The sequence below is a fragment of the Rhineura floridana genome, chromosome 4, assembly GCF_030035675.1.
Source record: "Rhineura floridana isolate rRhiFlo1 chromosome 4, rRhiFlo1.hap2, whole genome shotgun sequence".
In the NCBI taxonomy this organism is placed as follows: domain Eukaryota; kingdom Metazoa; phylum Chordata; class Lepidosauria; order Squamata; family Rhineuridae; genus Rhineura; species Rhineura floridana.
The window spans coordinates 6,632,660-6,647,360 of record NC_084483.1 but is presented as its reverse complement, the minus strand read 5'-3'; the positions used below and the strand labels follow the sequence as shown (position 1 = coordinate 6,647,360).

General features: G+C 41.2%; 1 protein-coding gene across 7 annotated transcripts in view; it reads left to right on the top strand.

Annotated features, from left to right (window-relative positions):
• LOC133382823 (fibrocystin-like) overlaps positions 1 to 13,933 on the top strand; it is a 117,335-nt gene extending 103,402 nt beyond the window's left edge. For 4 of the 7 annotated variants that reach the window (XM_061622307.1, XM_061622310.1, XM_061622309.1 and 1 more), the window contains one exon: positions 3,349 to 4,304. In XM_061622307.1, the coding sequence (XP_061478291.1) occupies positions 3,349 to 3,786 (438 nt within the window). In that variant the 3' untranslated portion in view covers positions 3,787 to 4,304. Of the gene's footprint in view, positions 1 to 3,348; positions 4,305 to 11,029 lie in introns of those variants that run through there. The other 3 variants (XR_009762095.1, XR_009762096.1, XM_061622311.1) reach the window with 1 other exon arrangement.
• Positions 13,934 to 14,701: the final 768 nt, after the last annotated feature.

Sequence of the window (14,701 nt, the reverse complement as noted above, 5' to 3'; positions counted from 1 at the left end):
TCCAGACATGGCACCTATTTTCTTATTTTTCATACCTACTGAAGTCCTAATGAGATGCCCACTAAAGGTTTGGAATGCATATGGCTCAGGGACGCACCAGGCCTTGCCTTCTGAACATTTTTTTCCTGCATCTGTTGTCTTCAGACAATGTTACTGAGGATGATAATAGAGTATAGCCATGTCAGTCTCCTATAGCCGCTATCCTTTTACACTCTTCTTCCACAAGTGTAGCTCTGTGGTTTCACCCCCTCTTCATGTTTGTGTGAGCTATATCTATATTTGTGTGTGTGTGGTGCATGTGTGTGTTAGTGCTCACATTCTCAAACTTGAATACACATCTTCACTCAGTGCTCTTGCCCGTGAGCATCTCTTTCCTTTTCTCTGCAGAGATAGTGTACTAAATATCACTTGCCTTACCCTATAGTGTTTTTAATTAAATGATTTTAATGTGACTTCTCCTATCTTATACCCTGCCCAGAGAGCTTCGGCTATGGGGCAGTATATACATGCAAATGCAATAAATAAATAAAATATTAATGAAAATTTCCACATCATTCTATAAGGTAACTTTGAAGATAATTTGCAGACTGTGTGCTTCTCAAGTGTAGCTTCTCCTAATTTAGCTTCTCTCTACTTAGCTGTTCTCTCTCTCTGCTAAAGGAAAACTTTATATAGTCAGACTGCTAGCAGTATATTTATTTATTATTTGATTTATATCCCGCCCTTTCTCCCAGCAGGAGCACAGGGAGTAAGTGGTTTTGAGATTAGAAAAGGCAATGATCCATGGTTAACTTGCCACATAGCGACTGATGCTAGCGGTTTTATAAGTGCAAGTTATAAAATGATAGTTGGAGCTACTACCTTCTTGATGTAATGTGTGAAATGTCCTTTATTATTCTTAGCATTGTACGATAAGGAATAAGTTACTTCTTTGCTATGCTTCTAGTTCCCTTGGCTTTAATACCAGCCAAAAGGCCTGTTTATAGCTCTGAATATTATGTGTTAAGTGATTTAATATTTGAAAAAGAACAATGTTCTTCCCACAAAAAAGAGATGACTTCACTGTTGTCCTTAAGTGCTTATTTATTTTTAAAAATACTAAATCTCTGCTTTTGTGTATTGCTGTTTATTTATTTATTTATTTGATTTATATCTTGCCCTTTCTCCCAGTATGACCCTCCGTGGCGCAGAGTGGTAAGCGGCGGTAACGCAGCCGAAGCTCCGCTCACGGCCGGAGTTCGATTCCAACGGAAGGAGGAAGTCGAATCTCCGGTAAAAGGGGTCAAGGTCCACTCAGCCTTCCATCCACCCGTGGTCGGTAAAATGAGTACCTGGCATAGGCTGGGGGGTAAAGAAAGGCTGGGGAAGGAACTGGCAATCCCACCCCATATATACGGTCTGCCTAGTAGACTGCCTAGTAAACGTTTCAAGACGTCACCCTAAGAGTCGGAAACAACTCGCACTATAAGTGCGGGGACACCTTTACCTTTACCTTTTTCTCCCATTAGGAGCTCAGGGTGGCATAACCACTTTCTTCAAGATGCCATCTGAAGGGCCCAGTATGTACCTCCCTTCAGTTCCACTCCTGTTATTCCTTGTATTTGCACTCTCAATGTAGGTGTGCTAACTTAGACTTTGCAGCAGCTTTACTTCAAAAGCCATCACCTGCTCTGTTAATAATGTATGCTGTTGTCAGTTTCTGTACCTGCACATCACATGCTCCTGTTCCTTAGAAACAGTTCTCCTTAAAGCAGGAACAATGTGTCACAGAGGAGCCCTACATTGACATCACTTCTTCTACCATATGAGCACTATGAATGTCCTCTTCTGCAGTTCAGAAACTATTAGTCTGTCTGGGCTCCATGCAGGTATACACTGAATTATATTTAATCTGATGCAGATCTGACTACATTCTGCCCTGAACTTATCCTTGTGATTTTATAATGCTTTTAAAAGTAAGACTGCTAATTAATAGTTCTGCTATTCACAACTTCCGTTCGGAACCAATGTTTAAGCTTCAGAGGGAAAGGCAATTGTGTTATTAAATTAAGTGGATAAGAAATAATGAAATTTTTGAAGACGTAAGTACCATGCCATTGGAAACAACTGGTAACAGGTGTTTCATAAAATGATTCTACAAACACTGTGGTACCTATTAGGTCTCCCCCCCCAATCATTTTTGGCTTTTTATCATTTTAGCAAAGGTCTGGGCAGTTTCATATGTACACACACACACACCACTCCTCAAAATCAATCTTCAAAAAGATTGAAAACAGTATATTGGAGGCTAAGAACAAATACCTTTCACCCACATCATGCATGTTTACTGCATTCAGGAAATTCCTTATAATTAGGAATACTTCCAAATTTTCATTATACAATTTCTGAACTGCCCTTCATTAAGGAGATCCCAGTGTAGTTTACACACCTTTACAGTGAAAGCATGAAAATACATTAAAACCTATTAAAATATAAAATGAAAAACCAAAACAAAAGTAATTCCATTTAAGACAATTAAACCATCAAAATTGCAGAAATTCTTTTCATCTAGTGTGCTTCCCTGGATTTTGGAGTACTGAATTTCTGACCTAGAACCAATGCAATGGGAAAACCTCCATTATTACAGTGTTGTCTTTTTTTAATTTCTGAATTTTGTATAGAAAGTTGTGGACATGCAGTTTGACACAACTTTCAGTTCATTCATGTGTGACTCCCAACTACTGAGGGATATTGATGCGGCACTACAAAAGAACTTCTCAAAAACTTGATATAGTATACACAAATTCCTTTTATGTGGTGTACTTATCATTGAAAGTTAAAATTTAAACTATAAATTAAATTAAATTAAAAATTAAACCATAAAATAAATGAGCCTATAAGATTTCTCTCTCTCTCTCTCTTTTAAGATACTGAATTCAAAAACAAAACACACACCAAAAAACTAAACACACACACAGAAAATATGTTGTTCCTCTGAATATGAGGAAGCAGTCAAAGGTGGAACTGGGAGCTACTTCAGGAAAGCAGGCATGTGATGGTATATCTTCACCTTCTCTTCTCCCTTTCTTGGTTTTCTCAGACATGATAGCTGGCCTTTCCTGGCTGCTCTGATGTGGAGATGTCAGTCCAGCTGATCCTTGGAGTTTTAGGCTTTGCCTTTAGTTCATACCTACGTGTCCTGCAAAAGAAGAATGTATAACCATACCTCCCTCCATCTTCTTGAGTTTATGACCATATCACTTGAAGGGCAGGGCATGTCAGATAAAAATGCTGTGATCTAACCAGTTAAGTATGTTTTCTCTCAAAAAAGTTCATATTGCTAAACATTTTGCTTTGTTTCATTTTTAGAGCACCTTCCCTCTTAAATTTTGTGGACACTGGTCAAAGACCATCAGATGGCTTCATGGACACCCACCACAAGATGGCGATAATGTCACAGTAGAAAGAGGGCAGACTTTGATCTTGGATACAAGTACAAGCATTCTTAACTTGCTTCCTGTCAAAGGTCTGAACAAATTTCTCCCTGTCTCTCTCTCTTCCCCCTTCCTTCCTTTTTTAGTCTATAGAGTTTCATTGTTAGAGAAGCATGAGAGAGAGATTAGGAAATGTAGGAAGCATTGGGAAGGAAGAAAATTGTGTCTGTTTTATTCATTTGCTCTATTAACAGCTAGATCTATTATTTTATATATGTGGTATTGCTCAGTGTTATTGCTTGAGCGGCAAGATACTTTGCAGTGCAAGGTTGTGTGTGCAGAATTAATTTTCTTGCTCTTTGACATACCGTAGCTTGTTTGTCAAAATCTCAATGGCTTAAATTCTAAAGTAAATATAGTTATAGAAGTTCATGGAAGGAAAGTTTCCTATCCCCTCTTCTTCACTGCTACCCCTGAAAAGTTTATCCAGGGGGTCAGGGACCTTTCTGAAGAATGTGAGATTCGGCATGGGGGGCTGCTGGGAAAAAAGAGTGAATGGGAAAGGAAACTTTCTTCAAGACACTTAAGTGAACTTTATTTTAGGATCTAAGCCCAAGGTGTTTATAGAATTGATGATGATGATTTAGCATCATCTATTGGTGTTTTACAAAGGACGATTTAATAAGATCCCAGTCAGTGAATGGACATGTCTTTGTGGAGCTGGTGTAACAGAATCTGTTGAACATGTTCTACTGTCTTGCAAAAAGGTTTTTTTTAACACAATGCAAATTAGGAAAAAATGCTGCCAGCCTTCTGACTAAGGAACTACTTAATTTGTATTTATTTGGTTTGTAATAATTATCAGCAGTTGTGTTTTCTATGTGTTTTAATTTTTGTGGCTGTTTATACTAGTTTTAATCTTTTGGTCTGTGACCATAATAAATGATTCATTCAGAAAGGGCAGGTGTGACAGGTCCCTATACCAAGAGATTTATAATCTAAAGAAAGCAGAGAGAAACCACAGAGGAAGGGGACCGGGGAAATTGAGGTATAGGTAGGCAGAGGAAGAATATGTGATTGTTTCTACATGTACTTTGGCCTAGTTACAATAAGGAATGGGGACTATGGGGATGACGAAGCAGCAATTCCAGGGGAACAGACAAGGGAAACAGGGAGGGGACTGAATAGAAATGAGGTTAGGAGAGAGAAGGTGGGTAGGTGCCATCATGCTAGTGGCTACCAGTAATTCAAGCAGTCAAGGGGCACACAAGCTCTTCAGGGGCTTCTGGCAATTTTGTGAGGAGGGAGGAGGTACAGCATCCATCTGAGCAAAGATGTCACAGCCAAGTAGGGATGGAAAGATCTGCCAATTTTGGTTGCCTCACTTTCTCATTTTTCCAGTCTTAAATTCAGTTCACATTTCTTTAGCAATTTGTGAATTTTAATTTAAAAAGATCCTCATGAAAATTCTTCAGCATTTTAGTGTGACTTTCTCCTAAGAAACACATTTTTGTACGCAGTTTTGACTAACGTAGCCATTTTTGCAAGCAATTTTTCCTTACATAATGTATTTTCATGAATATATTCATTTGTATGCACATTTCCCCCTAGTACTTGCAGTTTTAAAACATTATTTGGTTGGAGAACGCAAAATTCAGATATGTGTGGATTTTGAAGGATGACTGTGTTCAGTTCTCATATTGTTTTAGAAAGTCTGAATGTAACAGATTCAGCTTTAAATGTGAACTGAATCTAATTTCCCTCCCATCCCTACATCCAAGTACATATATAATCACTGTTCTTCTGGCTGAAATCATGTCATGTAAATACACTTGAGGAGATGATTATGTGCAAACAGACCCCAGAGCTTAAATACAGTGTTAGGGGGGGGGAAAACTGAACTAAAATAAAATTTCTGAGTATCTGGGGGATGCAATTCATTCTTTCAGAGCCATGTATAACACGAAAAAAATAACTAACCATCTTACTAGATTGCTGGAAGAATAACAACACGAGTCCTGATTTAGCCAATACCTTTGTAGTATTATTAATGCTGCAAAATTGCTTCCCTCTGACTGACTTACCCATCACCTTGGTACACTGTAAAAGGAGACACATGCATGCATACACACACCATAGTTTTGCAGACGCAACCACAGAGCAACAATACCGTGTTCACTGTGCCACATTCCCCCTTCCCATTAAAAATTCTCAGGCAGCCTCTGCTGAGAACTCTTGTAGCAATGGAAATAAGAACATCTGTGGGACAAAGCAAGAAATTAAATAAGTTACTGGAGGAGGTTAGGCTATTGCAGTGGGGCTCTGCAACAAAATGCTGCAGTATGGAGTGTTTTAGTTCAGTGTTTCAGTCTCTCCATTCTATTCCCCCAGCCACTTCAGTCCATTCCCTTCAGTTAGTATTCTGTTTCCACTGAGCATGCTCAGTGGGTTGTTTTGAGTTTCCTTCCTCTCTTTTAAGATTCTCCGTGGTACAGAGTGGTAAGCGGCGGTAATGGAGCCGAAGCTCTGCTCATGGCCGGAGTTCGATTCCAATGAAAGGAGGAAGTTTATTTATTTATTTAATTAAGCTTATATACCGCCCGACTAGCAACAGCTCTCTGGGCGGTGAACATTAAAAATACAATAAAAATAACACAATACAGTATATCACAATACAAAACTGTACAAAAAACTGTACAGTCTAAAATCAAAATATAATAATTTAGAATTAACAGGAATTAAAATGCCTCAGAGAAGAGAAAGGTTTTAACCTGGCGCCGAAAAGATGACAGTGTCGGTGCCAAGCGCACCTCCTCGGGGAGACCATTCCATAGTTCGGGGGCCACCACTGAGAAGGCCCTAGATCTTGTCACCACTCTCCGGGCTTCCCTATGAGTCGGAACCCAGAGGAAGGCCTTCGTAGTAGACCGTAGTGTACGGGCCGGTTCATATCGGGAGAGGCGTTCCGACAGATATCGTGGTCCCGCGCCGTATAAGGGTTTATAGGTAAGTACCAACACTTTGAATCTGGCCCGGAAGCATATTGGAAGCCAGTGCAAACGGGCTAGCACAGGTGTTATATGCTCAGACCGCTTAGTTCTTGTTAGCAGTCTGGCCGCCGCATTTTGCACTAGCTGTAGCTTCCGAATCGTCTTCAAAGGTAGCCCTACGTAAAGCGCATTGCAGTAGTCCAGACACGAGGTTACCATAGCATGTACCACTGATGTGAGGTCCTCCTTACTCAGATAGGGACGTAGCTGGGCTACCAACCGAAGTTGGTCGAACGCATTCTGGGCCACCGAGGCTACATGAGCCTCAAGCGTGAGGGAAGAGTCTAAGATGACTCCCAGACTACGCACCTGTTCCTTTAGGAGGAGTGTAACCCCATCCAGGACAGGGTATATATCCACCATCCGATCAGAGAAACCATCCACCAACAGCATCTCAGTCTTGTCAGGATTGAGTCTCAGTTTGTTAGTTCTCATCCAGTCCATTGTCGCAGCCAGGCAACGGTTCAGCACGTCGACTGCCACACCTGAAGAAGTTGTAAAGGAGAAGTAGAGCTGCGTGTCATCAGCATACTGATGACAACGCACTCCAAAACTCCTGATGACCGCCCCCAGCGGCTTCATATAAATGTTAAAAAGCATGGGAGACAGAACCGAACCCTGCGGGACCCCACATTGGAGAACCCACGGTGTCGAGCAATGTTCCCCAAGCACTATCTTCTGGAGACGACCCGCTAAGTAGGAGCAGAACCACTGCCAAGCAGTGCCTCCAACTCCCAATTCCGCAAGCCTCTCCAGAAGGATACCATGGTCGATGGTATCAAAAGCCGCTGAGAGGTCAAGGAGAATCAACAGAGTTACACTCCCTCTGTCTCTCTCCCAACATAGGTCATCAAACAGGGTGACCAAGGCAGTCTCAGTGCCAAAACCAGGCCTGAACCCCGATTGAAATGGATCTAGATAATTGGTTTCATCCAATAGCGCCTGGAGCTGGTCAGCAACCACACGTTCCAGGATCTTGCCCAGGAACGGAACATTGGCTACTGGTCTGTAGCTGCTGAAATCCTCTGGGTCCAAGGAAGGTTTTTTCAGGAGTGGTCTCACTGCCGCCTCTTTCAGACAGCCAGGGACCACTCCCTCTCGTAAAGAGGCATTAATCACTTCCTTGGCGCAGCCAACTGTTCCTTCCTTGCTAGTTTTAATTAGCCAAGAGGGGCAAGGATCCAGTACCGAAGTGGTCGCACGAACCTGTCCAAGCACCTTGTCCATGTCCTCGAACTGAACCAACTGAAACTCATCCAACAAAACATGACAAGACTGTGCTCCGGACACCTCAGTAGGATTAACTGCTATTAAATAGGAGTCTAAGTCCCGGCGAATGCATGAGATCTTATGCTGGAAGTGTTCAGCAAATTTATTAAGTTGAAGTTGAATCTGTGGAAAAGGGGTCAAGGTCCACTCAGCCTTCCATCCATCCGTGGTTGGTAAAATGAGTACCCGGCATATGCTGGGGGGTAAAGAAAGGCCGGGGAAGGAACTGGCAATCCCACCCCATATATACGGTCTGCCTAGTAAATGTCGCAAGACGTCACCCTAAGAGTCGGAAACGACTCGCACTACAAGTGCAGGGACACCTTTACCCCCCCCCTCTTTTGGGATTGGTGTGGTGGATACACCTATGCCCAGTTCCAGTCACATTAAAAACTTTCAATTTCTTCATTGATTTTTTATGGTCAGCTCTCACTTCCATCCTGGCATCATTAAGAACCAGGAATTGATCTATCCAAATAATTCTCTCTACCTTTTTATATCTATGTGTCCTCCAAAAGCTTTCTCCGGCCATTCCACTCTATTCCCCTTCCTATCTGGTTTTCTGTTTTTTGCTTTTCAGTCAACATTTCATGGCTATTGAGTCCTCATTGGCCTGTTTGGGGGTCCTGTCTTAAGTTTTTTAAAAAATAATTTTTACTGCTGCAGACGTCTGGGTTATCTCAAATCTGCGGATACCTTCCTCTTGTGTGTGGGTGGTATGAGTGTGGAAATGTGAAGGGCTGGATTTAAGATTGGGAAAATGATAAACGGACAGAAAACAAGATGAACATATGTTTTCTCATTCCTAGCTAAGGGACAGGAATAAATGCATGACAGACATCATCTAAATATAGGTAGCCTAATATATTGTTTAATTGCATTAAATATTAATAGAACTCAACAGTAAATGCCTAAATGGTCAGTTGTCCTAGTGCTTTGCATTTACCTGATAGAAACCTGGAGGTGGGAGCATGCTTTTATTCGGATGGAATGTTGCCTCCACTTTTTCTCTTATACCACCAAACAAAATGGAATAGAAACGTTTGTTAAAGGTTGAAAATTCTGTGAGATATGAATTTACCTGACAGGAATCAGCTAAAATTCTAATAATCTATGGGTTGTAACCAATGTATCTCTAAATAAGTGTCTCGTCAGTGCAAGGATTTCTGCTTGTGCAACAGAAATTTCCCTGCTGTCCTCTCCTGCATGCCCCCTAAATGTGTTCTAGGGGTTCCCCAGCCCCCAAGCAGATTTGAGGAGAGTACACACAGTGTGAGGAGAGAGGGGGAAAGTTCTGTTCCGCAAGTGGAAACCCTTGTGCTGACAGGACGCACTGGCTGAATACCAGGCAATGTATTCTCTAAAACATTTTAGAGATTAAACCCAAACACAAAACAATCCTTAAATATCATAATCAATGCCTGCATAAACTAGAACATCATGTAAGAAAACTGTAGCAAATATCTAACGATGGGCTGAGGCAGATTTTCTTAGCTTGCTCAATCCAGGACTAGTTTTCTCTGTATGATATATATCATGTACACACACACTTCTGCACGTGCTCATGTGGACGTACGTAAACACCACACACTATTTCAGAGGTCTTCACTTTGCATATAGTTACAGTGTTGTAAAGACTGAAATGGGTGTCTTTTCCCCAAAGGAGGAGCCCTGAGTAGCCAGAGGTAGGTATGTGGGAGAAATTAGATTCAGTTCATATTTCAAGCTGAATCTATCAAATTCACACTTTCTGAGACATGGGAACTGAAACATAGCCACCCTTCAAAATTTGCACTTATCTGAATTCTGCAATGCAGTTCTCCAACCACGCAATGTTTACCAAAAATACATAAATAAGGGTGAATATATTGGTGAAAGTAACACATCAAAATGCACTATACAGGCATGCCCCGCTTAACGTTGCTTCACTTAACATCGCCTCGCTATAACGTACATGCTCCATACGTCCCCATACCCCGCTTAACGTTCGCAATAACGTACACTTTATCGGCATGACGCCGCTGCCGTCTAGTGGTGATTGCGTGCAGTACAAGTGAAGGCAATTGCTTTACTTAAAGTAGATTTTCGCTTAAAGTATACTCTCCGGTCCCATTGCGAACGTTAAAGCGGGGTATGCCTGTATTAGGAGAAATTGATTGCAAGAATGTATATATTAGTCAAAACTGCATACAAAATGTCTTTATTAGGAGAAAATGTCTTTATTAGGAGAAATACTGAAGAATTTTCATGAAGATATTTTTTTAAATGCAAATTGCTATAAAAATATAGAGAACTGGATTTAAGATTAGAAAAATTGGAAACGGAGAGGACCGAAACTGTTTCATCGCTAGACAGGGAAGAAATCCAACCAACTTCTTCAATTCAGCTGAAAGAGATTCTACCAGTTGAAAGTTTAAAACGGCACAGGAAAAAGTAGGCAGGACTGTGCTTGAAGGTAGCGTTTTATTTTTTCTGTTTTATACCTGTACATTTCCCGTTCTTCTCCTGATCATTTGCAGCAGCTTGATCTGGTGATATTAGCAGATAATGAAGCCTCATTCCATAAAAAAAGCTTCATCTGCTGATGTCTGAAGGTCAAACTGCTGTTCATGACAGGCTGTTGTTGCGTACTTCAGTTACGTGGACCACTGTTAATGGAACTAACCACATTGGTAATGCGGCTTATCACAGACTACTGCCAAATTATTAATACACAGGCATGATACCAAATGTGTTGAATTCATATACTGTTTCTCCACTGCACACCCATACAAGTAATACACAGCCCTGAGCTAATGCATCAGTACCTCAGAGTTTATTAAATCAGCCTTTCCCAACCAGTGTGCCTCCAGATGTTGTTGAACCACAACTCCCATTAGCCTCAGCCAGCATTGCCAATGGTCAGGAAAGATGGGAATTGTGGTCCAACAACATCTGGAGGCACACTGGTTGGGAAAGGCTGGTTTATTTATTTATTACATTTATATACCGCCCCATAGCCAAAGCTCTCTGGGCAGTTTACAGCAATTAAAAACAAATATACAAATTTTAAAACACAAAAAACAATTTAAGAACACAATATTTATTTATTATATTTAGCAGAGTTATTAGCCGATATTTCATTGCTTGGTTGCACAACTCAATAACTAGCAATGTAATGGGTGAAATGTTTGGTTGAGATTATATGAAAGTTCTGTCTGTGATAACTCACTTACACATGCAAATTCAGATGATGAACATGCATATTTCAGCCAACTGTGTATTTTCTCAGAATGCTGAAGTCCTTCTGTTTTCTAGGAACCCTCCAAAATAATTACAACTTCGTTGCGCTAGATGTTCTACACACATTCTCAGATATCATCCTTGCCTTGGATCTATACTGGCAGGCAAGGCACTTCACACATGAAAAGTGTGGACCGAAGGTTGCCTTAATCTATTTGATTTCTTACCATCGCTATATTTCATTTCTTCCAAATCTTCAAATATGGTGCCTTTACTATCAAATCAGTTGATTATATTGGCTTTTCAAGTATGGACACTGATTTCTCTTTCTACAAAATCAATATATTCCCATAGCAACTGCTGCAGAGGAAGTTGCAGAGCAGGTTCTATGTATAGTAACTGGCCGAGGTATTTTAGCTTTAGCCACAACCAACGTTTTCATAGAAACTAGAAATGGTCTTGGAACTCTACAAAGGTATTAATTTCATCATGATGCCTGCCTAATCGCATTGTTTCCAAAGACAGGCGGGTCTCTTGAATTCAAATACTGATATTCTCTGAATACCTCTACTCCATCCTCAAACAATTGGAGACTCAAGTGATCGCTTGCTATGCTCCTTGGCATGACTGCTGTTTCCTATCTCTCTGAAGGCCATATAAAGTATTTGTGCAATATACAGAGGGCTTTTTTATTGGTATACAAAGCACCTGCTGTCCCTAATTTTGTTTTGGGCCAACCACAAATGCCTGTATACTATGGTCATAACCTATCTTCCTCTCTGGGATTTGTTTTCTTTGTCATTCATAGCCACATTTGACTAAGCACACTAAATGTGAAGCTGCTCCAATTCTGTTCATATAGAGCAGTTTCACTCCAGAAGAACTGCTGTATTCAAGCTGCTTATTAAATCGCCATCGCTTGGCACTGCTACAGTCAGGAAGGAGTCCAAGCAGCTTGCAAGGGAGCACATGCCATCTGAACAGATGGGCACACATGCAGATGGATAAGAAACATGCGCATCAGTTTGGGGAATTGATTTCTGACTGAGAATGTATAAGCATCTGCCTGGGTATAACTCGGAGTAGGAGGAAGGCTTTGATCCAGAAAAGTGCTTTCATACACTGCTTGATGTTAAACACACATGGAGCTCTATTAATTCTAATGGGAACACTTGTATATTCAAAATCTCCTTAGGTGGGGCTGAGCGGCCTTCCCTTTCCCTTTTGGCCCACCTCTCCCTGCTTAGGAGGCATTGGGCTTATATCTATTTATTTTTAAGTATTTAATATTTAATTTAATTTCTCAATATCTGAGTACTGTGCTTATTACCTTCACCCCCCTCCTTTTATGGGGGGGGGGAGAAACCAGCAGCCCACAGGAGTGCTTCTATCTGTCTATCTGTCCTTCTATCTATCCCTTTAACTACCCACATATACTTGTGCAATCAGAAATATATGTGGGTGTAATTCTTGTTTAACATCCACTCCTATGTGGGAGGGGAGTGTGTGTGTGTTCTCGTTTTGACTTGGCCAAGCCTCACAAACAAGGCCACCTGCTGTCACAGAGCAGCGCGAATCAGCGTTGCCCAAGTGGCCACAGTCACAGAAAGGGCCGGCCAGGTCCGAATGCGGCCTTTGCCAGCCGCAGCAGCAGCAGCATGGACGCCAAAGACGACGGCTTCGACCATGCGGCCACTCCAAAATAGCCACAGCTCCTTGTCCCTCGCAGCTCCGCAGTTCTGTCTGTGTCCCACGACGTCTCGAAGGCAAAGAGGAGAAAGGAGGGGTGGCGTGGGCTTAAATAGCCTCCTGTCGCTCCTCCCCTCCACACAGCACATTGCATGCGTGTATCACGTGCAACGCACGACGCTGCCCTTTTTCGGAATGGCGGCTGTGGCTTCACTCCCTAGCCGCAACTAAGTGCCGCCTGGCCAGCTTTGCGGATGAGCGGCACTGGATTTCTGTTTATTATATGGACTTGTACGTGTGGATCTCCCCTAAGTAACATTAATTTTGTTCTATTTTCAGTAGAGCAAAAGGATACAGTTGCTACCCCTTGTTGAGGCTTTATGTCGTCTCTAGTGTCCAATAGAAATATGCAGCCTCTCAGTGATGCCACTTCAGGAAAACTCACAAGTTATATGCAGCAGAAATAAAACATAAAATCCCAGGACAGAAGGAATGACTCAGTGGCCTGTACAAATACCTACAAGACTAACATGCTCCCTGGCCTGTCTTCATTTATATTTCACAGACTTTTGCAGCAGAGGCTCCCCTTGGGAGTAATTGGATTCTTAAAAACAATAGGGGGATGTTTGGGAGTGGAGACTAAAGTTTATTTGAGATGACTGGTAGTTTTGATTCTTTCTCAAAGCATCAATCAGCCTCAAGATGTTTGTTTCTACTTTCCTCATATGAAGGGAAGAGTGTGTTGGGAAATGTCTTTCTTGTGACTATACAGAAATGATTATTGTTGGTATAATTGTATTTATTTTGCTTGGTAAGAAGGCCATCATAACTTTAGTTCATTGATACTTTTACAGAATTACCCCTAAGGTTATATGTAAGATATTGCTTTCTTTTTTGGGGAGCCATAACAGTGGAAGAGATGGAGCCAAAAACTGGACTGAGCAACATTCATTCTTTTCTGCTCTCAGAAGTGGGGCCAAGTACTATAAAAGCAAGAAAGAGCAGCTTTTTTAAAAATAGGGGAAAAATCAACCCTGTAAAGCAGCTGCATATTTATTTTCAAGTAATATATTGCAGAAAGGGATGGGTGCAGAGAACTGGTGCTTTGGAAACATTGTACCATTTTCTTGTTGTTTGGACCCAAATGCTTGTAAACTTGGGAAATGTTTTTAAATCCTTCCCAGTCATTTCTGTTTCCTTATGTTGCCCACTCATTAAGAGAAGGACTTTAACATTCTCTTAATTGCAGGGTTTAAAAAAATATTCAATTTGTATTAATGTCAATGAGAGAAAGCAGCATTCTTTTTTATTATCATCATTTTTTGTAAAGAGATTAGAACTTGGGTATTACCCAAAAAGTAAATCTATGGTTGCATTTTATCACATGCATTGACATTGGCTGGCTCTACATTTTTTAATGTAGTTTCAAACACTTGTAATTTTAAACATATCTATATATACATGCACATTAGGCGCTGCTGCCTCTGCTCACTTCACTTGCCAACCTCACCTACCGTCACCAAAGCTCATCCTCCCCCCACAGGTTGCCAAAGCTGCCCCCTTTCTCCCATATCACCAGAGCTTTCCCTATTCCTCCCCACAGAGGTCACCAGAGCCCTCCCCCTTCTCCTCCACAGGGGTCACTAGAGTCCTCCCTATTTTCCCCCATGAGTAGCCGAAGTTTCCCCTCTTGTCAGTGTGACACTTATGCACGGTAATTATCCTGATTCAAAGTTAGTATGTGACCTTTATAAAGTATAGTTCCAAGAACCATAGTTTGAAGAACAGACTGTTCTTCATCTCTGAAATGTTACAACATCTCTGAAAACTCATGCCGAAACTGAATATTTTTAGATAGGGCCACCAAGAAAGCATCAGGCATCCAAACTGCTAAGTTGATAGGTTACAAAACTAGGAAAGAGTCCTGGAAATAAAAAGGGTTAGGGTAGCAAACATCTGAAAAGCCCTATTCTAAACTGTTAACACCACTTCTATTAAAATCCTCTTTTCCTGTATATTTTTGTAACTATGGTTCTTGGAACTATACTTTATAAAGGT